General features: G+C 57.9%; 1 protein-coding gene across 5 annotated transcripts in view; it reads left to right on the top strand.

The window, feature by feature from the left end:
• The window catches only part of RECQL4 (RecQ like helicase 4), a 65,438-nt gene extending 44,347 nt beyond the window's left edge, over positions 1-21,091 (top strand). For 3 of the 5 annotated variants that reach the window (XM_075919953.1, XM_075919952.1, XM_075919951.1), the window contains 18 exons: positions 422-551; positions 1,990-2,112; positions 6,005-6,142; positions 6,892-6,984; positions 7,232-7,368; positions 7,791-7,874; positions 8,513-8,701; positions 9,220-9,402; positions 9,861-10,056; positions 11,562-11,839; positions 12,310-12,447; positions 13,781-13,943; positions 14,608-14,737; positions 15,603-15,775; positions 16,141-16,327; positions 17,127-17,292; positions 18,730-18,838; positions 19,976-21,091. In XM_075919953.1, the coding sequence (XP_075776068.1) occupies positions 422-551; positions 1,990-2,112; positions 6,005-6,142; positions 6,892-6,984; positions 7,232-7,368; positions 7,791-7,874; positions 8,513-8,701; positions 9,220-9,402; positions 9,861-10,056; positions 11,562-11,839; positions 12,310-12,447; positions 13,781-13,943; positions 14,608-14,737; positions 15,603-15,775; positions 16,141-16,327; positions 17,127-17,292; positions 18,730-18,838; positions 19,976-20,097 (2,739 nt within the window). In that variant the 3' untranslated portion in view covers positions 20,098-21,091. Of the gene's footprint in view, positions 1-421; positions 552-1,989; positions 2,113-6,004; positions 6,143-6,891; positions 6,985-7,231; positions 7,369-7,790; positions 7,875-8,512; positions 8,702-9,219; positions 9,403-9,860; positions 10,057-11,561; positions 11,840-12,309; positions 12,448-13,780; positions 13,944-14,607; positions 14,738-15,517; positions 15,776-16,140; positions 16,328-17,126; positions 17,293-18,729; positions 18,839-19,975 lie in introns of those variants that run through there. The other 2 variants (XM_075919954.1, XR_012901158.1) reach the window with 2 other exon arrangements.
• Positions 21,092-23,307: the final 2,216 nt, after the last annotated feature.

The raw sequence follows: 23,307 nt of genomic DNA, 5'->3' as shown, positions 1-23,307 counted from the left end.
CAGTAATTAGCCACTGGAACAAGTTATTGGAAGTTGTGGTAGAGTCATTCCTAGCAATTTTTAAATCAACATTGGCTATTTTTCTAAAAGATCCATTCTCGGGATTATTTTGGGGAAACGCTTGCTGAGTGAGCTACCCAAAAGTCAGTTTCCATCCAAAGGCATTTCTAGCCTCCCATTATCTGCGGTTTCAAATGAATTCATTTTTCTCCGTTGCTTTGCCTCATGACCTTGCAGTGGTGCTGTGCATTGCTACACACCTGCTGACTGCCATCCCTGGGGGTGGTAACTTTCCCAGGAGCGATCCCTGACGGGTGTGGAGATGTAGGAGGTCACTGTGTCTGCTGACCTGCCTGTGTCTGAGGGGGTTTGCTTGGCTTACAAGCAAGGCCCTGGCTTAGGCATGCGGGTCCCTTTACAGGTGTGGAAGCAGAAGTGGCAGAAGAAAGGCGAATGGTTTGGAGGAGGTGGCAGGTGCTTCGACAGAGGCTCAGATACCTGCTTCAGATGTGGCGGAACGGGGCACTGGGCCTCGGAGTGTAAGGGCAAAGGTAAGGCTTTTACCTCCCGCGGCCAGCTCGGCCTACCTGAAAAAGCAGCTGGCCCCATCACAGAGTCCTGCACGGGGGTCAGAAACTGCTGTACAAACCAGGATGCTCTGCTAGGCACAACCATGCTTGGCAACAGTAACATTTTGGGGTTTTGACTCAGCTGGGGGCATGGCAGGGCACGTTCCCAGATTTTACTTTCATTGCACAAGCAGGTTTGGTTATAACGTTCCACCCACTTTACCTTTTAACGCTGGATACGTTACAGCAGCAGCATAAGCTAAGTGCTAGCTGTGCGACCATGAAGGAGAATCCAGCATAAGGCCTAAGGAATGCAGAGAGCCTGCCGCTGTGGAGACTGCTGCTTGCCAGAGGCAAGAGGTAACTTTGCCAGTGTCATCACAGTGGGAATCTCTCCCCTCCGCTCCTGCTGGTCTCAGGGCTTGGCCTTGGCGGGGGAGAACCTCCTATAGGAAGAGACTGAAAAGACTGGGACTGTTCCCCTAGAGAAGAGAAAAATGGACAGGGAATGGCTTAGAGAAGGGGATCAGGAGCGTCTGCCATCTATGTCTCTCAGCACAGGAACAAGGGGACAATCAGTGATATTGAAAGGTGCGAAACTGATAAAAAGAAAAATGTTTACAGAAAATGTAACTAGGCTGTGGAACTCCTTGCCACAGGATGTCTGTGTGGACGAGAGCGTGACAAGACTTAAAAAAGGGATTGGGATGTCTATGGAGAACCAGAGATTCCAGAGTTAAACAGTGCATGTAAAAGCGATGCATTGGAAGGGACATCAGACCTCCTGCTTCAGGGTTCCAGCCAGTCTGAGCACTAGAGAGCAGGATTGTCACATGACTTACACCTTCCTCTGAAGCAGATGATGTTGGTCAGAGATGGAATGCCTCTGACCTGGCACTTCCAGGGTTCCTATGAAAAGTGACTGGTCTGAGAAGTGTTTGCCGAGGCCACCAGTTGGCAGAGAGCTAGAGATTGGGTCTTAAGAATCATTTCATGGTCTCGGGCCCATTTTGCCGTTTCCCTTCCACTTTAGCTAAATGTCCCACAGCCTGTTCTGCCTTGAAACTCGCTTTGGTCCTCTAGCCTAGGCATTAGTCCGGAACTGAATGTAGCCAGGTCTGGACCTTGGGCCTGTGCGATATAAATCCCCAAATGACAAACGCACTGTCCAGCGCTGACCTAAACCTTCCCTAAGTCGGCAGGGCCGTGTATCGGTTTCATTTCTTTCCAGCAACGTTGCGAGACGTGTAGGGATCAGGCCGCTGAGCGTTGCTCTGCAACCCGAGCACCGTTGGCTGTAAGCGTGGTGACTGTTCTGGGCTGGCAAGTTTACATGCTGGGAGAGAGGCCCAGGTGTTCGGAATCCCCTCCCTCCCATGACTGCCACCCCTCTAGGAATCAGCCCTGTTCTGCCTTGCAGGCCCCGCCCCTGCTGTCGACTCACGGCTGGAGGAAACCAGTGAAGCTGTTGAAGAGGAGATGCCATTACCCACTCTGGAAGAAGTGGCCCGGATGACTAACACGGCTTACAGCAAGATCTCAGGTGAGACTCCAGTGGCACAAAAGTGAATTATCCAGGATGCATTAACAGGAGTGTTGTGAGCAAGACACGAGGAGTCATTCTTCTGCTCTACTCTGCGCTGGTTAGGCCTCAGCTGGAGTACTGTGTCCAGTTCTGGGCACCGCATTACAAGAAAGATGTGGAGAGATTGGAGAGGGTCCAGAGAAGAGCAACAAGAATGGTTAAAGGTCTAGAGAACATGACCTATGAGGGAAGGCTGAAGAATTGGGTTTATTTAGTTTAGAAAAGAGAAGACTGAGGGGGGACATGAGAGCTGTTTTCAGGTATCTAAAAGGGTGTCATAAGGAGAAGGGAGAAAAACTTGTTCATCTTGGCCTCTGAGGATAGAACAAGAAGCAAGGGGCTTAAACTGCAGCAAGGGAGGTTTAGGTTGGACATTAGGAAAAAGTTCCTAACTGTCAGGGTGGTGAAACACTGGAATAAATTGCCCAGGGAGGTTGTGGAATCCCCATCTCTGGAGAGATTTAAGAGCAGGTCTTACTAATTTGTTAGAGTTCTTTGAAGGGGTTAACAAACATGCGGACAAGGGGGATCCAGTAGATATAGTATACTTGGATTTTCAGAGAGCCTTTGACAAGGCCCCTCACCAAAGGCTCTTGTGTAAATTACATGGCCGTGGGATAAGAGGGAAAGTCCTTTCTTGGATTGAGAACTGGGTAAAAGACAGGAAACAAAGGGTAGGAATAAATGGTAAATTTTCAGATTGGAGAGGGGTAACTAGTGGTGTCCCCCAAGGGTCAGTCCTAGGACCAATCCTTTTCAACTTATTCCTAAATGATCTGGAGAAAGGGGTAAGCAGTGAGGTAGTAAAGTTTGCAGATGATACAAAACTGTTTAGGATAGTCAAGACAGAAGCAGACTGTGAGGGACTCCAAGAAGATCTCACCAAACTGAGCAATTGGGCAACAAAATGGCAAATGAAATTTAATGTGGATAAGTGTAAAGTAATGCACATCGGGAAAAATAACCCCAACTATACGTACAGTATGATGGGGGCTAATTTGGCTACGACAAATCAGGAAAGGGATCTTGGAGTTATCGTGGACAGTTCTCTGAAAACTTCCACACAGTGTGCAGCGGCAGTCAAAAAGGCAAATAGGATGCTAGGAATTATTAAGAAAGGGATAGAAAATAAGACCCAGAATATCTTACTGCCCCTGTATAAAACTATGGTACGCCCACATCTTGAATACTGTGTACAGATGTGGTCTCCTCACCTCAAAAAAGATATTTTGGCCTTGGAAAGGGTTCAGAAAAGGGCAACTAAAATGATGAGGGGTTTGGAACGGGTCCCATATGAGGAGAGGTTAAAACGACTGGGACTGAGGGGGGATATGATAGAGGTCTATAGAATCATGAGTGGTGTGCAGAGGGCCGATAAAGAAAAGTTATTTATTAGTTCCCTAAATAGAAGAACTAGAGGACACCAAATGAAATTAATGGGTAGCAGGTTTAAAACGAATAAAAGAAAGTTCTTCTTCACACAGCGTGTAGTCAACTTGTGGAACTCCTTGCCAGAGGAGGCTGTGAAGGCTAGGACTATAATAGAGTTTAAAGAGAAGCTAGATAATTTCCTGGAGGTTAGGTCCATAAAAGGCTATTAGCCAGGGGATAAAATGGTGTCCTTGGCCTCTGTTTGTCAGAGGCTGGAGAGGGATGGCAGGAGACAAATTGCTTGATCATTGTCTTCGGTCCACCCTCTCTGGGGCACCTGGTGCTGGCCACTGTCGGCAGACAGGATACTGGGCTAGATGGACCTTTGGTCTGACCCAGTACGGCCGTTCTTATGTTCTTATGTAGGTTAGATAAATGTCTATCAGGGATGGTCTAGACAGTATTTGGTCCTGCCATGAGGGCAGGGGACTGGACTCGATGACCTCTCGAGGTCCCTTCCCGTCCTAGTATTCTATGATTCTATGGTCCCTTGCTCCCTGGGCAAGCCCACATCAGGGAGGGCATGTCTGCTTTGCTCTCCCGTGGTGTCTAGAGGCTGGTTGTGCAGTAGCCAGGCGATCCCTGACTTGCTGGAAGGTTAAGTACTTCTCAGCAGATTTGTAGCTGCATCTGCAGAAGGAAAGCTGAGGTGGGAGCTCAGAGAGGTGCATGTTAAACAGGTAACCAGGCCAGGCCAGGTGAAACGGTGACCTTCCTGGGAATAGCAGCAGTCTGGACTGTCACCCGCTGGTAACCTTAGCGGTCTGTTTCCTTTTAATTGAATTAGTCTGCAGCAGCGAGAGCCAGAGCCTGGTTCAACTCCCTCTTCTTTGGCTTCCAAAGAGCAAACCTTCCCCAAACGTCCAGGCGGTATTGTAGGTTAAAGAAAGCAGGGAAGAATAAACAGCCGAGTTATTCTTCCAGGAGAGCGCGCCGTGTGTGTCGCCTGTGAACCTCCTTGCAGCAGCTCTGAGAACAGAAGGCCCTTTTCTCTGCAGAAAAATGCATCACACTGACTGCCAAAGCCCCCCCTTTTGTAGAATCCTAGTCCCAGGGCTGGAAGAGACCTCAGGAGTCATCGAATCCAGCCCCTGGCCCAACGCAGGGCCAGCCCCAACTAAGCCATCTCAGGCAGCCTTTCCCTCTTTCCAGGAGGCCGCAGTGTTGTATGGGAGCTGGTCCGCTGCATGCGAGGGAGTTTGTGTGTGGTGCCCCCATGGCTTCAGAGTTTGCAGACACTTAAGTCCAAGCCTAGCTCCTTCCAGCCACGGCACAGCCTGGGTTATTATCTGGTCACTCCTGTAGCCTCCTGCGCTGTGTCTAGATCACCCCTCTGTCGACAGAGAGATGTAAATGAGGCACTTCGAAAGTGCAAATGAAGCGGGGATTTAAATATCCCGTGCTTCATTTGCATAATTGTGTCATGGCGCTCTTTCGAAAAAGCGCCATTTCGAAAGTAAAACCGCAGTCTAGACATGGTTCTTTCAAAAACGGCAGGCTTTTTCGAAAGATTCTGTAAACCTTTCCCGTAAAGCCTGCCGTTTTCGAAAGAACCGTGTCTAGACTGCTGTTTTACTTTCGAAATGGCGCTTTTTCGAAAGAGCGCCTTGACGTGATTATGCAAATGAAGCGTGGGATATTTAAATCCCTGCTTCATTTGCACTTTTGAAGCGCCTCATTTACATCCCTCTGTCGACAGAGGGGTGTGGTCTAGACACAGCGCTGGAGGCCAGCCAGGGATATCTGGTGATCAGTGGGATCAAACACAGCAGCTGGGCCTAGCCTGGTGAGTGTGGACAGACGGGGTGACTCCTCTGTGGCCAGGAGGATATCGCCCCCAGAGCCGTGTGCTCTGTCTATCCCTGCCCTGGGCTGAGGCCTGGCCAGGCAATTGAAAATGATACAAGTGCGTAGGATTTTTGGATCAAAGGAGCTACATAAAGCGCCCTGCAAACACTGCAGCAAGAGCGAGAGCACAGAGGCACCGTGCATGGGAATCATTGCGTCTGCCTCTGGGGTGGAACGTAACAGCTGCTTACCAGCCTACAGCCGCACCTCCTGACAGGCTAGGGCAGGAAGCGAAGGAGAGTCCTGCCTCTAGCTAGACCCACAGAGGGAATTGAGGGAGGTAGAAAATAATTCCCCAGGTTTGCATTTGAGCAGGGCACTGGGGTTAATATCCCAGCTCACAAAGGGTCTTTAATGGCCAGAAGGGGTCAGAGTTTCTAGCCTGGGGCTATTGTGCGTGCAGGCGGCTCCGGCCGCACATGGCCTCCCCCATACTGCGCTGGGGCACTGTACTGACCAAGGGGAAAATGCCACACCTAGGGTGGCCAGTGCCTTGGATTTCCTCCCAGCCAGTGCTGTATAACCCTGGCGGGGGTTTCATTGGCTTGTCCCCGTTCCTTTCCATCCCCAGTGGAGAGCAGAAGCAGGCCTGAGAGGGCTGGCGAGGAGGAGTTTGACCTGCACGTGCAGAGGCCTGTGTATGAGCCCCCTGCTCCGCCCCCACCCATGGAGCCTCTCTATGCGCTGGGCCAGGATGGGAAGGTGAGAGGTAAGAAAGGAAGCTCTTGCGAGTGACTGGGATTACGGTGAGCGTGCGCTGGACCCGCCTTGGGTGCACGGGGCCTCTCTTGTGCAAACCTGCCTCCCTGTGCCGCAGGCCCCGACCCAGGGGTGTAGAATTGGCTTCCTGACCTGGGCACATGGCTCTCCGGGGGCCCTGGTGCTACTCGTCTCCAGGAGCAGCCCTGCCACGGTGGAGGGAATGGGGAGCGCATCGCCACGAGCAGCCTTCACATTCGGCTCCTGCCTGTTCCCCTCAGGGAGCCAGAGGGGCAGCCGTGCTAGTCTGGATCTGCAAAAGCGACAAGGAGTCCTGGAGCACCTTCTAGACTGACAGATGTGTTGGAGCAGAAGCTCTCGTGGGCAAAGACCCACTTCATCACATGCATCGACCAAGTGGGTCTTTGCCCACAAAAGCTTCTGCTCCAACACGTCTGTTAGTCTAGAAGGTGCCCCAGGACTCCTCGCCGCTTTTCCCCTCAGGGAGAACCGCTCTGGCTGTGAATAAAACCCGACGCCTCCTGTTTTAAGCCATAGACCGGGCATCGCTCCCAGACCCAGGCGTCCTGACTCCCAGTTCTTCCTCTAAGCAGTAGCCTCCCTGCCTTCCCAGAGCGCAGCTAGAAAGCGGGGATCCGAGTCCATTCCCCGCCCTGCCTGCTCACTGCCTGTGCGTGTCGCTGGGCTTTGCAGCCGGCAGAGCCCTCTGCTGATGCATGTGTGTCTCCACGCTGGCAGAGACCCCTGCGGAGGTGTTTCAGGCTCTGGCCGAGCTGGGATACAGCGCCTTCCGCCCGGGCCAGGAGCTGGCCGTCATGAGGGTTCTCTCAGGTAAGCCGTCTGTCTTTCCCTGCAGCAGGTCCTTCCTGCTGTCCCCACCCACGCCGGAACGGGCATTCCTGGCACAAGGTGGCTGGGGCTAGCCGCTTGTCTAAAGGGGGTGAGCCCCGAGAGCGCTTCCCCCAGACCGTCCCAGCTGGGTGGAAAGGCACGAGCCCCCCTCCATCTCTCTGCCCCCTTTCCATGCCAAACCCATGGATGGCAGCTGCTGACCCTGCTGCTGCCGTTTGCGAGCCAGGTCTGTCCACGCTGGTCGTCCTGTCGACGGGGATGGGCAAGTCGCTGTGCTACCAGCTCCCGGCCTACTTGTACGGCAAGCGCTCCAAGTGCATCACCCTGGTGGTCTCCCCGCTCGTGTCGCTGATGGATGACCAGGTAAACGGGATGTGGCGTCGGCCGCAGCCTGGCTGCATCGGCTCCTTCTCCCTCGCCCCCGACCCCCACCTGATCCCTTTGAAACGAGGAGCCTGATTGTTGACTTCAGAAACAGGAATGGGCCCGATTCTGTCCCTCCTTTATCCTGTCCTTCATCGGCCCCTCACCCCCGGGGGTGGTACGTCCGGGAATACGTATATCTCCTCTGCAGAGCCATCCCGTTTCCAGGGCCGGGAGAGGGGGTGGCCAGGAACTCTGCTCTGCTAAGGGCTCTGTCCTTTCTGACGTGGGAGGCAGGAAATCCGAAGCCTCTGACACAAGGTTTGCAGTGGAGCGTGGGCTGCTGGATCTGGAGTCTGGAGCCAGCCCCCGCACCGAACTGCCGAGCATTGAGGGGGGCATGCCCTGCGCTTCGTTCCCAGGTTTCAGGGCTGCCCCCGCACCTGAAGGCGGTCTGCGTTCACTCCAACATGTCGCAGAGCCAGCGAGAGGCTGCTATGGAAAAGGTGGGTTGCTTGGGATGGCAGGACCCTTCCCGGAGGAGCTGGCCGAAGGGAATACAGAGCACAGGGTGCCTTGGCCTGGGGGCAGGCTGCTCTGTGCAGTGCGCTGTCCGTTCATAGGCGCCGAGCTGGATCTTGTCTAAGGGATGGTGACGCTCACGCGCCTGCCGGCGAATGGGAGCCGGTGGGACATGTCCACAGATGTCGGGTGGGCTCGCCCTTGGGCGCTGCTTGTCTCCATGTGGCGAGGTTCTGATTGAAATTCACCCCGACCGTACTCCAGAGCAACGGGCGTGTGTCGCCAGCCCTGGGCCTTGCTCGCTGGGCCTGCCTCTGGCTGGTGAGGGGAACAGGGACATGCCCGCGCTCTGCAGGCACACCCGTAGGGGAGAGGGCCAGGCCGTTACGGTGCGGATTGTATTGGCGGCTTCTGGGGTGCAGGATCTGACCTGAGAGCTCCCAGCTCCTCGCACTGAGCAGCCAATGGAGGGGGGAACCTTCTAGCCCTCCCAGCTGGGCCGGGTTGGAGGGGGTGAGTTTAAGGGAATCCCCTGAGCTCCCCCCCGGAGTGTATTTCTGGGGCGGGGGCTGGGTAGGCGTACCTCTTGCGGGGGAACGCTCCTGATGCTGCGTGTCCGCAGGTGAAGGCAGGGAAGGTGCACGTGCTGTTGCTCTCCCCGGAGGCCCTGGTGGGCGGGGGCGGGGCGGGGTCCAGCTGCCTCCCCTCTGCCGACCAGCTCCCGCCGGTGGCGTTTGCCTGCATCGACGAAGTGCACTGTGTCTCCGAGTGGTCCCACAACTTCCGCCCCTGCTACCTGCGGCTCTGTAAGGTACGCCGGGCGGGGGATGGGCTCCCTGGCTCCGCATGAGACGCCTGCCTGTGGGGGTGGGGAGCTGGCCGAGGCTGTGAAGACCCCCCCTGCCCATGTTAGACGCAGCAATGGGACTTGGGGTGCTGGGGAAGGGACTCGGACGTGGCTAATTCCCTGCTGGGAACCGCACTCTGACCCCTGCTCCGCTTGCCTCTTGTGGCCCCTTCCCGAGCAGAGCGGTGCTGTGGGGAGGGGGAGGGGGAGCGGGTGGGAAGGGGCTGTGCCCCACATGGCGCACCACTGCCTCTTGTGGCCCCTTCCCGAGCAGAGCGGTGCAGTGGGGACGGGGAGCGGGTGGGAAGGGGCTGTGCCCCACATGGCGCACCATTGCCTCTTGTGGCCCCTTCCCGAGCAGAGCGGTGCAGTGGGGAGGGGGAGCGGGTGGGTAGGGGCTGTGCCCCACATGGCGCACCGTTGCCTCTTGGCCGGGAAATGCCGGCGCCTGTGTTGGGGAGTGACGGCTCTTCTCCCGGCAGGTGCTCCGGGACCGCCTGGGGGTGCGCTGCCTTCTGGGCCTTACGGCCACGGCCACGCTAGCCACAGCGCAGGATGTGGCCCACCACTTGGGCATCCAGGAGGAGGAGGGGATAGCCGTGCGCTCCGCCGCCGTTCCCCCAAACCTGCACCTGTCTGTCTCCACGGACAGGGACAAGGATCAGGTAGGGAGGGGGGCAGGGCTCTCCGGGAACTTGCAAGAGACCTGCCTGGCTGTTGAATCACTAGGGCAGCTTTCTGCCATCTCTCTGAATCCCTGCGTGGGGGATCACCCTGCAGTCTCCGCTCCGCACAGGACCCGTCCCTGGACCCGAGCGGTTGTGTGGTGTTCGTGGGAGCCGTGACGCGGCTGCCAGGTGTGTCTGGTCTCTGAGGGAGCAGGAAATGCTCCGTGGGGCTAACTGGATCTGCTGGGGCACGGGGCTGTCTGGGGTTCTATGCGGCGCAGGGAGCAGAAGTCCCCAGGGATGGGCTGGGGGCGTGTCCGAGGGAGCGGGCCATTCTCCCTGCCTTCCAGGGGCTCCGAAACGCAGGGGAGGGTTTTCCAGCCCTGTGAGAGGTGCAGGTTGCCTTGAGAAGCTCGTCGGGAGGGGAGACTCATTCTCTCTTTGTGTGATCCCAGGCCCTGGTCTCGCTGCTGCAGGGAGAGAGGTTTGGGGGCCTGGACTCGGTCATCGTTTACTGCACCCGGCGAGAGGAGACGGCCCGGATTGCGGCGCTGATCCGCACCTGCCTGCAGGGCGTAACGCTCCGGGAGGCCCCGCCGGCCGAGGAGCAGCACCCTGCCGAGAGCGCTGGGGAAAGGAAGAAAGCCACAGGTAGGGGGTGTCCTGGCTGGGCTGTTCTGCAGCTGCAGAGAGGGACGCATGAGCCTGCCCCTCCCTGAGATTCGAGAGCCCCTGCCTGGAGCGTCCGTCATAGCGGTACGCTGGAGCCCAGGAGCCTGCTGGGATGAATTGTCGACAGGAGGAAGCTGCCTAGGATACACAAGGCTTCCCACGAAGGCTCAGGCCACTGGGCCCTTGAGTTCAGTTGAGTGCCAACACCTCCTGCGTCAGTGGAGAGTGAAACTCCCTCCCCCCCCCCCCCCCCCAGTGCTGGGTCCCCACCCTGGCTGTCCAGGGCTGCACGTGGGCGGGGCAATGCCTTCCCCAGCTCTGTCAGCAGCAGATGCGTGGCCGTTGCTTGCCCCGTTATAGACGGGGGGCGGGGCTAAACCACGTCAGGTGCTGCCACGTCAGAGAGGCTCACAGGTGTCTTCAGTAAAAGTCATGGACAGGTCACGCGCAGTAAACAAAAGTGCCCGGCCCACGACCTGTCCCTGACTTACTATATCCCCGACTAAATCTTACAGGCTTGGGGGTGGGGATGGCCCAGGAGGTGCTGCAGATACTCAGGGGGGAGGTGTGCCGGTGCTCAGACCTGGGCCCCCTGCAGGGCAGTGGCTGGGAGGCTCCCTACTGGATCCCTGGAAGCTGTGACAGGTCCCTTCCTCGGCTCCTAAGTGGAGCATGGCTGGGGGCGGGTGTCTCTGCACCCCACCCCAAGTGCTACCTCCTCAAATCCCATTGGTCAGGAACTATGGCCAATAGGAACTGCAGGGAGAGGACTTGCAGGCAGAAACAGCGCACGCAGCTGCCTGGCCACGCTTCCACGTAGGAGCCGAGGGAGGGGGATGTCTCTGCATCCCAAGAGCCTCCTGAAGTAAGTGCTGCCCGGAGTCCCCCTAGCCCTGGGCGCGTCCGACACCCAGACTCCTGCTGCTGGGGGATGGGGGCATGGTGGCTGGTGCAGCTGGTCCAGGGGCTGCCCCATTGCTCAGGTGGCTCCTGGGCCAGCCACGTGGGCTGCTGCAGAAGTCACGGAGGTCCCAGAAAGCCACAACCCGTGATCTCGGTGCGGGAGGCGCAGCCTTGCACGTGTGATGCCAGGAAGGTGCTTTGGGCAAGGATTCCTGCCGTCTGGCCTATAGGCCTGCCCAGGTGTTTGACTCTGACACTTGAACCACTCCCCCCTTTGTCGGCCGTGCCCAGATCTGAGCTACGGAGCAAAGACTGAATTACTTACAACCGGGGTGAATGCTCCGTCGTAGAAACCCCGCCGAGGGAGTGGCTGGGAATGCGGTGTCGCTGGAGCAGGAATGCCCTTGCTCCCCAGTGCAAGGGTGTCTAGCCGGGGGGATGTATTCTCGACACTTTGTCTGTTGCTCGGTTGTACCTCGGAGCAGTTTGCAAACGCTCGCAGGGGCTCTGACAACGGGGAGCCCTACGCCCGTGCTCACAACCATCATTCCCGGTTTTCTCTCTCTCTCACCGTGGTGTAGCCAAGAAGCGCCTCCGGCGGCCTCTCAAGTGGGTCGCCGATTCCTACCACGGAGGCATGTCCGCTGCCGAGCGCCGCCGCGTGCAGAACAACTTCATGTGCGGCCAGCTGCGGATCGTGGTGGCCACGGTGGCCTTTGGCATGGGGCTAGACAAGTCCGACGTGCGCGGGATTGTGCACTACAACATGCCCAAGAACTTTGAGAGCTACGTGCAGGAGATCGGCCGGGCGGGGCGGGACGGGAAGCCGGCGCACTGCCATCTCTTCCTGGATCCGGAGGTAATCGCGGCCAGAGGGGTGGAGGCTAATCCGAGAGCCAGTGAGTCCCCCCAGCCACGTCTGCTGCAGCCGTCGAAATCCCGGTCCAACTGAACGCGCCTCCTTAGCAGCTAGTTGCTGCAGCCATGCTGGGGAGGTGCATGGCTCTTGTGTGCCCCCAGTGAATCCCAGAGCAGGGGCTCTCTAGGGCACAGCCCACCCTTGGCCCTGGAGCCCTGTCCTGAAGAAACTGGTCACCGGCTCCACTGAGTCTGGAGTCAGGGAAACTCGCCACAGATCCAGATTCCTGCCTCCTATTGGCAGGAGGGAAACGGCCTGGTTCTGTGCTGCCCAGCCTCCGACATAGCGAGCCCCGAGCAGGCAGCTGTTCTTGGCCTAGTTTCCCCGCCAGCAGCTGGGAAGCTCTGGGCTCAGCGTGCGTGGCAGGGGCTGCTCTCGCCCCATGCTCCCTGGCTCCGTTTCCTTCCCAGGGCAGGGATCTGCACGAGCTCCGGCGGCACATCTACGCCGACACGGTGGATTTCTTCACCATTAAGAAGCTAGTGCAGAAGGTTTTCCCTCGCTGTAGGTGCCTGGAGCTTCACCGCAAACAACGGGACCTCAGCGGGGTGAGGAATGACCCCTGACCGCCGGGGTAGCCGAAGCACGACCTGGGCTGCCCCCTCTCTTTCACTGCAGCCTGTGGGAACTACATGTCCCAGCATGCCATGCTGCATCTCCAGCTGATTGGCCCGCCCCTTGCCGTTTGCCTGGTGGCAGGTTCAGAGTGGCCTACTCTCCCGCCCCAGGAGGGGGTGCAGCTGGATGTGCGGAGACATGGGCCAGGATGGTGCGTGGGGCCGTGGTACGGCCGGCTTTCCCGGGCTGCACCTTCTCTGGAGATGAAGGGGAGCTTCATGCCGCCTGCTCAGCTGGGAATCCAGATTCCATCTGAACCGGCTTAGGAGTGGGCTGGGGAAGGCCTGGCTGGTGGGAGCAAAGCTGCAGCCTGTGTCCCTGCCACACGGGGCCCCTGCGGGTGGGAGCTGCGTTGGGAGTCGTGGAGAGGGGCTGCGTGTGGGCTCAGGGAGGAAGGAGGTCTGCAGCGCCCGCTGCTCCCCTCTGCTACCTCCTGCCAGAGAAGGGCTCCCGGATGACCCTTCCCAGAGAGCTGTTGTTAACGGTTCACAATCTGCTGGAAGGGCAGAACACGTGGGGCTCCGCAGGGGTCTGTTCAGTATCTTCATCAGCGATTTAGACTCTGGCACAGGGAGGACGCTTATGGAGTTTGCAGATGATCCCAAGCTGGGAGGGGTTGCGAGTGCTTTGGGGGAGAGGGTCAGAATTCAAAATGATCTGGACACTGGAGAAATGGTCGGAGGTCAACAGGGTGAAGTTGAATAAGGACAAATGCAAAGTGCTCCCCTTAGGAAGGAACAATCAGTGTCACACATACACAATGGGAAGTGGCTGTCTAGGGAGGAGCACTGCAGAAAGGGATCTAGGGGTCAGAGTGGACCACAAGCAGGACTGGCCTTACCATGAGGCAAACTGAGGCCTCAGGTGCCAGACTGGGGGGGGGACGTCACTAGGACCCAGAAAACTGTGTCTGCTGCTGTTAGTTCTCCTTTACTGGGGTAGGGGGTAGCAGAGCAGTCCCATGGCCTCTGAGTTCATCTTGGCCTCTGAGGACAGATCAAGAAGCAAGGGGCTTAAACTGCAGCAGGGGAGGTTTAGGTTGGACATTAGGAAAAAGTTCCTGTCAGGGTGGTGAAACACTGGAATAAATTGCCCAGGGAGGTTGTGGAATCCCCGTCTCTGGAGAGATTTAAGAGCCAGTTAGCTAGATCTCTGTCAGGGACGGTCTAGATGGTGCTAGGTCCTGGCGGGAGGGCAGGGGACGGGACTCGATGCCTCTCGAGGTCCCTTCCTGTTCTAATGTTCTATGTTGTTTCCCCACAGGGGCCTGAGGTGTCGGACACTGAGATGCTGGAGCTCATGGGAGCCGGCGAGGAGCCGGCGTGTTGGGCTGACAGGAAGAGTGGGCTGCAGCGAGTGTGTTACAAACACGAACGCGCCATCCCTGTGCAGCAGACGGTGGAGTCCCTGGATGTCCGAGAGGAAGGTGAGGCTCCCGCCGCTTCCTGGCATGGCCACCGGGACAGCAAATTCTTCTTCCCTTCAGCTCTGTGGGCAGGAGGAGGCCCCCGGGCGGGGTAGCGTGGGCTTGTTTGGCTTTGGGCAACATCCAGTGCGGATGGCAGGAGGACCAGCAGATCCGGCGCCTGCTGGGGTGGAGTGGGGTGGGGGCAGCAGGTCCCTCCGCGCCGGCTGGGCTGGGGCAGGGCAGGCCTGGTGGTTGGCCCTTCGGCCTGGCCCAATGGGCTGCCCAGACCTGCTTCCGTTGTAGGTTGGCCCAGGCCTTGCTGCTGTGTCTGTTGCGGGAGGAAAAGTGCAGACGAGCTGTCACATCTGGTGTTGGAAGGTTGCCCGGCCAGGCTGGGGCTGCTCTGGCCTGTGTCCCGCCAAGGGCCTGCGCCTTGCTGTGAGCGTGAGGGGCGTGCCTTGTGCCAGGAGAAGGGAGCAGCATGGAGCTGCTCCTCTTGAACAGCGGGATGGCTCCTGTCCCACCACGCCCTGCTCTTGAGCAAGCCAGGCGGAGAGCGGGGCAGGTCCTGCATGGGAGGCTCAGCCGGAGGTGTGCCCCTGGGGAGCTGGGCCCGCACGCTGCTCAGGCCAGTCCCATCTGCATTCCCCACGACTGGCGCATTTCTTCTCTCCTGCTCCAGGCATCGAGACCCTGCTGTGCTACCTGGAGCTGCACCCACGGCGCTGGGTGGAGCTGCTGCACCCCACTTTCTCCTCCTGCCGGGTGGTGTGTTATGGGGGCCCCCAGCAGCTCAGGGCGATTGCAAAGAGGTGAGAGTCGCTGTGCGGCGTAGGCATGATGCAGTCGGAGCCCTTCCGCGCTGGGCATGGGGACCCCGCTCAGGTGCGGTGCAGACGCTGGGGAATGTCCGCGCTGGCAGGTGACCGCGCTGGAGCGTTCTCGCTCGGAGTGCAAGCTCCCCCCGCCGGCCCCTCCTGAGCACGGCAAGTGGCAGCACTGGGAAGCGCCGGCAGGGCTCTTCCAGGGAGCATCTCTGGCTAAGGAACAGCTAAGAGGTCCCCAAAGGAGGGGCTGCTTTTTGGTGTCGTCACGGGGCTAGGGAGGCAATAGATTTGAGCTCTGCTCTGAACTGTGCCTTGCGTTGCTGCCCTGAGGTCTGCTCAGCACAGCTGGACTCTGACGGAGCAGCCCCGCCGGGCTGCGGTTCCCCTGGATGTTTGCTGCCTGTTTGCGTGCCAGCTGCCAGGCTGGTCGCAGCACCCCGGCCTGCTGGCCAGGTAGTACGGACGCAAAGGGCTCTGAGAAAGGAATTGGTCCTGGCTGGCCAAGAGCCTCTGGGCTGCCTCCCTTGACGTCTGCAGTGCCAGGGCTTGGCTGGCAGAGGCCCCAGTGTGAGGTGCCAGTGGAACAAACCCGATGCTCATAAAAAGACACGGAGCTTTGCACGTCTTGCCTCATTGAGTCTCGCAGAGTGGTGGGGAACTGGCTAAGTGACAGGCCTCAGGCTGCGGAGGGAGGCTGTGTCAGAGCTAGGACGAAATCGGAGCAATTCCTGGCTCCCGGCTCTAGCCCCCTTCTCCCCTCCCCAGCTCCCATGTTACTGCTGCCAGCTTCGATTCTGTCTCTGGGTTCTCAGCGTCTGCCTCCGTGGTTTTTCTCCCTGCCCGCTCTCAGCTCCCCGCCCGTCGCCGTGTGCCTGGCCCGGGAGCGCCTGGCCGGGGTGGACCACACGCACGCCAGCTCTGTGGAATTCGACGTGATCGCCCTCAGTGACTCCATGGGCTGGGAGGTTCTGCCGGTGAAGCGAGCCCTGCGCCAGCTCCAGTGGAGCACACAGCTGCAGAAAGGTGCAGGGGCTGGCCTGAGCCGGGTTCTCGGGGGTGTAGGGGCAGAGCAGGGGGAGGGAGCGCCAGAGAGAGCAGAGCTGGAAGGGTAAAACCCCCTCTGCTCCGGCAGCACATGTGGGTTCTTGCAGCATCTGCAGTAGGCAGGGTCTCTAAAAATGCCCCTGGTGTACATGGGATTGGCCCTCTGGGGTGCTCAGGGCGAAGTCCAGAGCTCCGGTACGGTTTCTGGCCCCCCTCCGAGCCCTGTGACAGACTCATGCCTCTCCCCTGTGGCGGGTTTGTACCACTGCCCCCTGGCTGTGCCTGGGTCCTCCCGGGACCCTGAGCCCGGCCCATGAAAGAGCCTTCCCCTCCTTGCTGCTCAGGCTGCCGGGGCGCTGGGAAGAGCGGAGTCCTGGTGGAGTTCAGTGACCTGGCCTTTCACCTGCGCTCCTACGGAGACCTCACGGACCAGGAACTGGACTCTGTGTGCAGCTTCCTGCACCGCCGGGTGACCGCGCGGGAAGCGACTGCACTCTGCCAGCTCCAGGCCTGCTTCAGGGCCTTCCAGAGGTGAGTGTGGGCAGCCGTGGGGAGCCAGCCCCGCTCCGCACGCCGCGGGTGGCCTGTCGCAGCACGAGCCTTTCACGCCCTGGCTTTTACCCGCCCGCCGTCCCTGGTGGGGGGGCCCCTGGGCGTTGAAGTGTGTCCTGGCGAGAAGACCGGAAGCGAAGGGGGCGTCTAGCATTTGGGAACAGTGGGGCAGACAGCAGTGGGGCAGGGCGACATGCAGCAATCCTGCGTGTCTGTCGGCAGCTCAGACTGGTGGGGGGCAGCGAGGAGGCTGGTGCTGCCTGCCTGGGTGGGGGTGGGGATGGAAGTCCGGGAGGTTGGCTTGGGAAGTCCACAGAGAGTTTCTGAAACTGAGGGTCTTAATGTTGGCCCCGATCCTGAAATGACTGGGCCAGTGGAGCTGCTCCCACAGGAATGAAAGACCAACCCCTTCCTCTGATCGGCCTTCTCTGACGTGAATTCAGAGCAGCATGGCCATCAGCTGCCCCAGGCCTTCCCAAACAAATTGCTCCCTGCCTGGGGAGAGGATGAGAGAACCGTGCAAGTCCAGGCCTGACTGGCAGGTCCTCACCTTCTCCGGGGATGAGGGCTGGAGAAGAACCTTCATGGAACAGATGAGAATTCAAGGGTGGGGGCAGAATGTGGTTGTTTTGCTCTGTACATGTCGCCTTGCTTCTCTCCTGCCCTTGGGACCCCATTCCCTGCTTCCCTGTGTTCATCCCACTTGCTTCTCCACTGATCCTGCACCCTAAGATCTAGCGGTGCCCGGTCTGTCCCTAACACCCCTTGTCCTGAGCAGTGTGGCCTGCCACGCTGGCGCCCAGTACTCGGAGCATGTGGATGGGGAGAGGAGCTCCCGGCTGAAGGCCTTGTTGATGGACTATTTTGAGAAGAAGCCTGCGCTGGATGGGACCGGGCTAATGTGCGAGGAAGAAGAGGAGGAGGCAGATCTCAATAACATTAAAGTGAGCAAACCCCTTTGTTGCTTCCCATGGTTGGTGGATGGTTTTGAGCCCACCTGAGCCACTCGCAGGCTGGCCTCCGCGAGCCCCCTAAAACCATGGCACCCAGGCACCAGGTTTAGTGTCAGCTGTGCATATGGTTGTACTGTGGATGGACGCACACAGTGTGATGGCCTGAGCGGATCAAAGTCCGCAGCAGCAGTGAAGCAGTGATTGCTCCTGGATTCAGGGGTGTCACTCTTTGCAAAGGGGTGGGTGGGCGCGCGCGCGCGTGTGTGTGTGTGTGTGTGTGTGTGTGTGAGAATCGACAACAGGCGGTGCCACCCTTTGGGGGAATGTTCTATGACTGGGTTTGAGACACTTCTCTTCTTCTGAAGCAGGGAAGCACTTTGCTCGTGTGTCTGTGTTTGTCCTTCATTGCACTTGGCTTTTAGACGTTTAAAAGGATGCCATCAAATTATTCTGCACCTTTCAATTTAGGCCTTGTTAGTAACACATGAGGGCCTGTCCTGGTTCCATTGACATCACTGGCACTTCACAACTAGTGCTTTACATTTTTCATCTTCCTGGTGTCCCTAATAGGAATTTAAAAGGGTATTTCTGTAGGTTTTCCTGTCCCTGGACTCTCTCTCTAAACACTCCCTGCAGCCTGGCTGTGCTAGTTCTTCTTCACACAGCGTGTAGTCAACCTGTGGAACTCCTTGCTGGAGGAGGCTGTGAAGGCTAGGACTATAATAGAGTTTAAAGAGAAGCTAGATAATTTCATGGAGATTAGGTCCATAAAAGGCTATTAGCCAGGGGATAAAATGGTGTCCTTGGCCTCTGTTTGTCAGAGGCTGGAGAGGGATGGCAGGAGACAAATCGCTTGATCATTGTCTTCGGTCCACCCCCTCTGGGGCACCTGGTGCTGGCCACTGTCGGCAGACAGGATACTGGGCTAGATGGACCTTTGGTCCGACCCAGTACGGCCGTTCTTATATTCTTAAGTGAAGCTGATCACTTTGGTTTCACTCTTCAAACCGAAGAGGGCAGGAGTATCAGCCATGAGGCTTAAAAGTGAATTAGAGTGTTTCTCCCTGCTGCCATAATCTGGGGGTCTCTTAGATTAGCCGTTCTCAATTTACATATATCGCTGGGCTGGGGTGGGATTACAGAGAAGCCTTCCGGGGGGTTCATTAATTCATCTAGGTATTTGCCTAGTTGTACAGCAGGCTACGTTAAATGTACTAGCCAATTCAATGTCACCTAAAGGGTCACACGGACAGTAACCTGTTTACACTGATGCATGTGCTGTCACAGAACTGTAAGTACAATATTTAGATGCCAACTGATTGATATGGTAAACAGAAGAAAGTAGCCGTTTCCCGGAGGGACCTTGGCATATTCTCCCCCCCTCCCTTGCCCCTAAAGCCTAACGAATGTCGCATGTTTTCTCTGTAGCTGCAGGAGTGGGAAGGGCAGATCCGCTCGGACATCCGGAATTTCCTGTCCCTCCGCCAGGAGGAGAAGTTCTCTGGCAGAGCCGTTGCCCGGGTATTTCACGGCATTGGTAAGGGAAGCCGAGCACAAGCCTGGAGCCCTATGTCGTGTGAATTGCCATAATGCTCAGCATTTTCTGCCACCCTGTAACCACTCAGATCTCATCTGAGCCCTCCTTAACATGGCTTGGGCACTGTGGCCATGGGGAAGGGGCTGGCTTGGAGACCGAAGGCTTCTTTGGGGATCTGTTCCTGCCGCTCTCCTTGTCTGTCCTCGTGGAATGGTATGCAAGCCCCCCGGAAGTGGAGCGTGACCCCCTGCTAACACAGTGCAGGGGGATTTGAGCTGCAGGGGACCTCTGACCCTGGAGTGGCATCCGCAGCCAGTGGGGAGTGTATCTGCCGCAGTTACAGCGTGAGTTGTGCTGTACGGCCCCTTGGAAGACCAGTTTTGCTGCTGTCCGCTCTCTCTGGGAGGAATCATGTAGTCCTGCCTCTCTGCTGAGGCCCTGGCCAGCAAGCCCTGGGCAGCGCCCAGCTTGTTCATCCCCTGCAGGCCCTTTTCCTTCGGGGCCTTTGGCAGCAGCTGATTAGAGTGACTCAGAACTGGGCTGTCCCAAGCAAAGGGCCAGAAAATGCAGAGCAAAGAGTACGAGCTGTACCCGCCTGAGAGCATGTTTCCCTCTTCTCATCTTTCCTTGCCTGCTTGGGAAGTTCCCTCCTCTCTGGGTGGGGAGCCAGCCTGCCCGCCAGAGCTCCTGTGACTCCTTGCATCCCTGTCGGTGCTCACCCCGGCCCCCAACAACTCCCTCCACCCCCCTTCCTTCGCTAGGCCCAGCATCCTCTGCTCCAAAGCTCGGGCCTGGAAAGAATAACTACCGTGGTTCTCGTGGCTCAGCACCCTTAGATGCCCTGTCCAGGGGCACGGTCATTGGGTGAGCAAGGTTGCAGTCTCCTAGCACCGTGTGGGCCTGCTTTGAGCCAGGCGTGATTCCAGTGAACTGGAGAAGACCCCCTTGGTGTAATGGAGCAGGGAATCAGGCCCCTGAATGCCTAGGCCGCGGCCACGTGTGCTCAGCAGCTGTTAATGACTAGGCCGCTTGTTTGAAAGCTTTGGCCACTGGCCTCTCCAGAGTTAGGTGCTGCCCCTGAACGAGAGGCAGGCGATGGGTTCAGCAGCTGACTGGGGCTTTTTCTGTCCCTAACAGGGAGCCCATGTTACCCCGCTCAGGTCTACGGGCGAGACCGCAGGTTCTGGAGGAAATACATCCACTTCGACTTCAATAAAATCATGCGCCTGGCCACCGAGGAGATTATCCGCTGCAGATGAGCCTGCAAGGGCAGGGGTGGGATGTACGGAATGTCAGACACTGAGCATCAGGGAAATGGAATGGCTCAGCTGGCACCAGAGCAGAGCCAGGGAGCCCTGTGGCTGTGGCTCCATCTGCCAGAGCTCCTGGATTCCAGTCACCTCCCGGCAGGTCCCAGGAGCTCCCACGACAGACTGTTCTCTAAGGGCTGCCGTGATTCTAGCACCGGTTAACCCCGTGCTGGGAACTGGGGCTCCCATTTGCATTGGGAAGTTCTCCGCAGCTCCCAGCAGGCGAAGTACCTGCTTCTCAGGGAGAGGACATGCCTTGGGCTGGGCAAAAGAAGAGTGAGAGCCCGAAGCTGGCCCCCAGGGTTGCTGGGCGGAAGAGGCTTTTGGTGATCCAGCTGACTGTATGTAACTATCCCTACTAAGGTTCAGTCCTCTAGATATGCCCCGAGCAAATGCACCTTGGTGGCTCTGGGAGGCAAGTCCACCAGCCCGGCGTGCTAGGGGTTTGTGGTCTTGTCTTCCTGCTTTTCTGGGCTAACTCCAACATCGGGCTCTACTCCTCTTGCAAAATTGTCCAACACCTGAACCCATTTCCTGCCCTGGTCCCCTCTGATCCCCACAGTACAGTGAAAAGCAGACTGGGTACAGCCGGCCTTTTCTCCTGACACATGGGCTGTGAATACACACATCCCATTCCCATGGAATATTCAGTAACCGTCTTAAGAGATGGCAGCGTTTGGCAGGAGGGGTGGGATGCTCTCTGTGTGTTTAGATGCAGAGGAGGTGGATACTCCTCCCAACGTTCCCCAGTGTATGTGAAAAGTGAGAGACATTCAGTTTCGAATGTACATCTGAGCTTTGACTGGTTCCCCGCGCTAACGATTGTTGCTCAGAGTCCATTCCAAGGCCTTTCGAGTGCCTTCTCACTGCTGCTGTTTCCCCTCTTCCATCTGGGACCATATTTGGGTTTTATATTCACACTAATAAACTGTGACTTTTTAAAGTGCCTCTGACTTCACCTTTCGGACCCTCCCTTCCTGCACAGTTGCAAGACTCTGATGAGCAGGAGTGGGGATTTGGGCAGGTGGAGTGCTGCAGGGTGGGGATTTGGGCAGGTGGAGTGCTCTCCAAGGGCACCTGGGAGAGTGAGGAGCCCTAATTCTGCCAGGTGCCTTTGCATATCACACCCTTTGGGTTTTATCTTCATAAGCTACACCAGAAAGCCAACAAGTTCCACAGCCAGCCTTTGTTTTCAAGAGGATATACTGGGTTATTCCACTCTGCACGCCAGTGTACGGAGAGGTTGGTGGTTGCTCGGATATGAGGGGCAAGCAGCCCCCAAATCCAGATGAGGGCTCAGCACATCCTGCAATCCCAGCTGGCTGTTTTTTGGAAGATCTGGTGTAGGAAATAAATTGGGGCATTTCTGTGTCCTGTTATCCAGGAGGTCAGATGCTTGTTTGGTCCTTTGGAATCTATGCAGCTCCTCCTCAGCTGGTTTTTTAAATCCACTAACCTTGCAGCTTGTCTGATAGCTTGATAAGTATGTGTGTAAAACTGGTTTCAGAGCCAGCCAACTAATGAACCTTTCACATCTCCTACCTGACTCTGTTGAGTACGCTCTGTTCAGGGCCATGCTTAACGCATGCTAATGGCTGTAGCTGGCTTTTCATGACACTGAAAGTTGGCTAATTGTAAGCTCTGCTGGCCTCTTGCAAACAGGCAGAGGCTGGGTGCGGGGAGGGCAAGTTTCTCTGCTATCCTGCTGCACTCCTGCTCTGGAGGGCCCCCACTTCTGGAGGTGGGAAGATCCGAACTTGGGGCCATTCAACCCTTAGCTCCTCCGCTAAGACACCCTCTACCCACAGAGCACCTCCAAGATTTCTCTGCAGCCTGTAGCTGACGTTACCACTCCCTCCCCCCACTCGCCCTACACACAGGCACGCACACCACTGTGACTGGCAGGGCACAGAACATCCTCATCCTTTGGGTCCCTTGATGATTATCTGTTCTTTTCACTCCCCCGGGGCATCTAGCATGGGCTGCTGGCGACAGCCAGGACACTGGGCTGCATGGACCTTTGGTCTGACTCAGTCTGTCTGCTCTTATGTTCTTATCACGGCAACCTGGAGAGCAGTGCAGAGGCAGGAAGGGGTCCCCGCTCCTAGGTAAAATACACTCATGCTATGTGTACAGGGCTGGGTGGATGGGACAGGGCAGCTGGGAGGGCTACGGTTGCCAGGTATCCGGTATTTGGACTTTGTGTCCGATAAATGTCTACGTCCGGTATTTTCTAATTAAGTTTTTCTGCTTTTCCTGGACCTGGCTCTGTGCCGAGGGAAGCCTGCTCAGGACACGCGGGGATTAAAAGGGCTGTGACTGAATTAAAGGGGCCATGACTGCATTTCAGCCCCACCTCCCCTCAATGTCTCCCTGGTGCTTTTTTTTTTGCTCCATAAATTTTGGTCTGGTATTTTTTTTGAAACCATCTGGCAACTCTAGAGGGGCATCCCCATGCTGCCTGCCTGGTGCCCCCCCATGTACCCCCCCATGCTGCCTGCCCGGTGCCCCCCCATGTACCCCCCATGCCTGCCCGGTGCCCCCCCCATGCTGCCTGCCCGGTGCCCCCCCATGTACCCCCCCATGCTGCCTGCCTGGTGCCCCCCCATGCTGCCTGCCCGGTGCCCCCCCATGTACCCCCCCATGCTGCCTGCCCGGTGCCCCCCCATGTACCCCTCCCATGCTGCCTGCCCGGTGCCCCCCCATGCTGCCTGCCCGGTGCCCCCCATGTACCCCCCCATGCTGCCTGCCCGGTGCCCCCCCATGTACCCCTCCCATGCTGCCTGCCCGGTGCCCCCCCATGTACCCCCCCATGCTGCCTGCCCGGTGCCCCCCATGTACCCCCCCATGCTGCCTGCCCGGTGCCCCCCCATGTACCCCTCCCATGCTGCCTGCCCGGTGCCCCCCCCATGCTGCCTGCCCGGTGCCCCCCCATGTACCCCTCCCATGCTGCCTGCCCGGTGCCCCCCCCATGCTGCCTGCCCGGTGCCCCCCCATGTACCCCCCCATGCTGCCTGCCCGGTGCCCCCCATGTACCCCCCCATGCTGCCTGCCTGGTGCCCCCCCATGTACCCCTCCCATGCTGCCTGCCCGGTGCCCCCCCCATGCTGCCTGCCCGGTGCCCCCCCATGTACCCCCCCATGCTGCCTGCCCGGTGCC

Source organism: Pelodiscus sinensis, chromosome 2, assembly GCF_049634645.1.
Source record: "Pelodiscus sinensis isolate JC-2024 chromosome 2, ASM4963464v1, whole genome shotgun sequence".
Lineage (NCBI taxonomy): Eukaryota > Metazoa > Chordata > Testudines > Trionychidae > Pelodiscus > Pelodiscus sinensis.
This window is presented reverse-complemented; position numbering and strand designations above follow the sequence as displayed.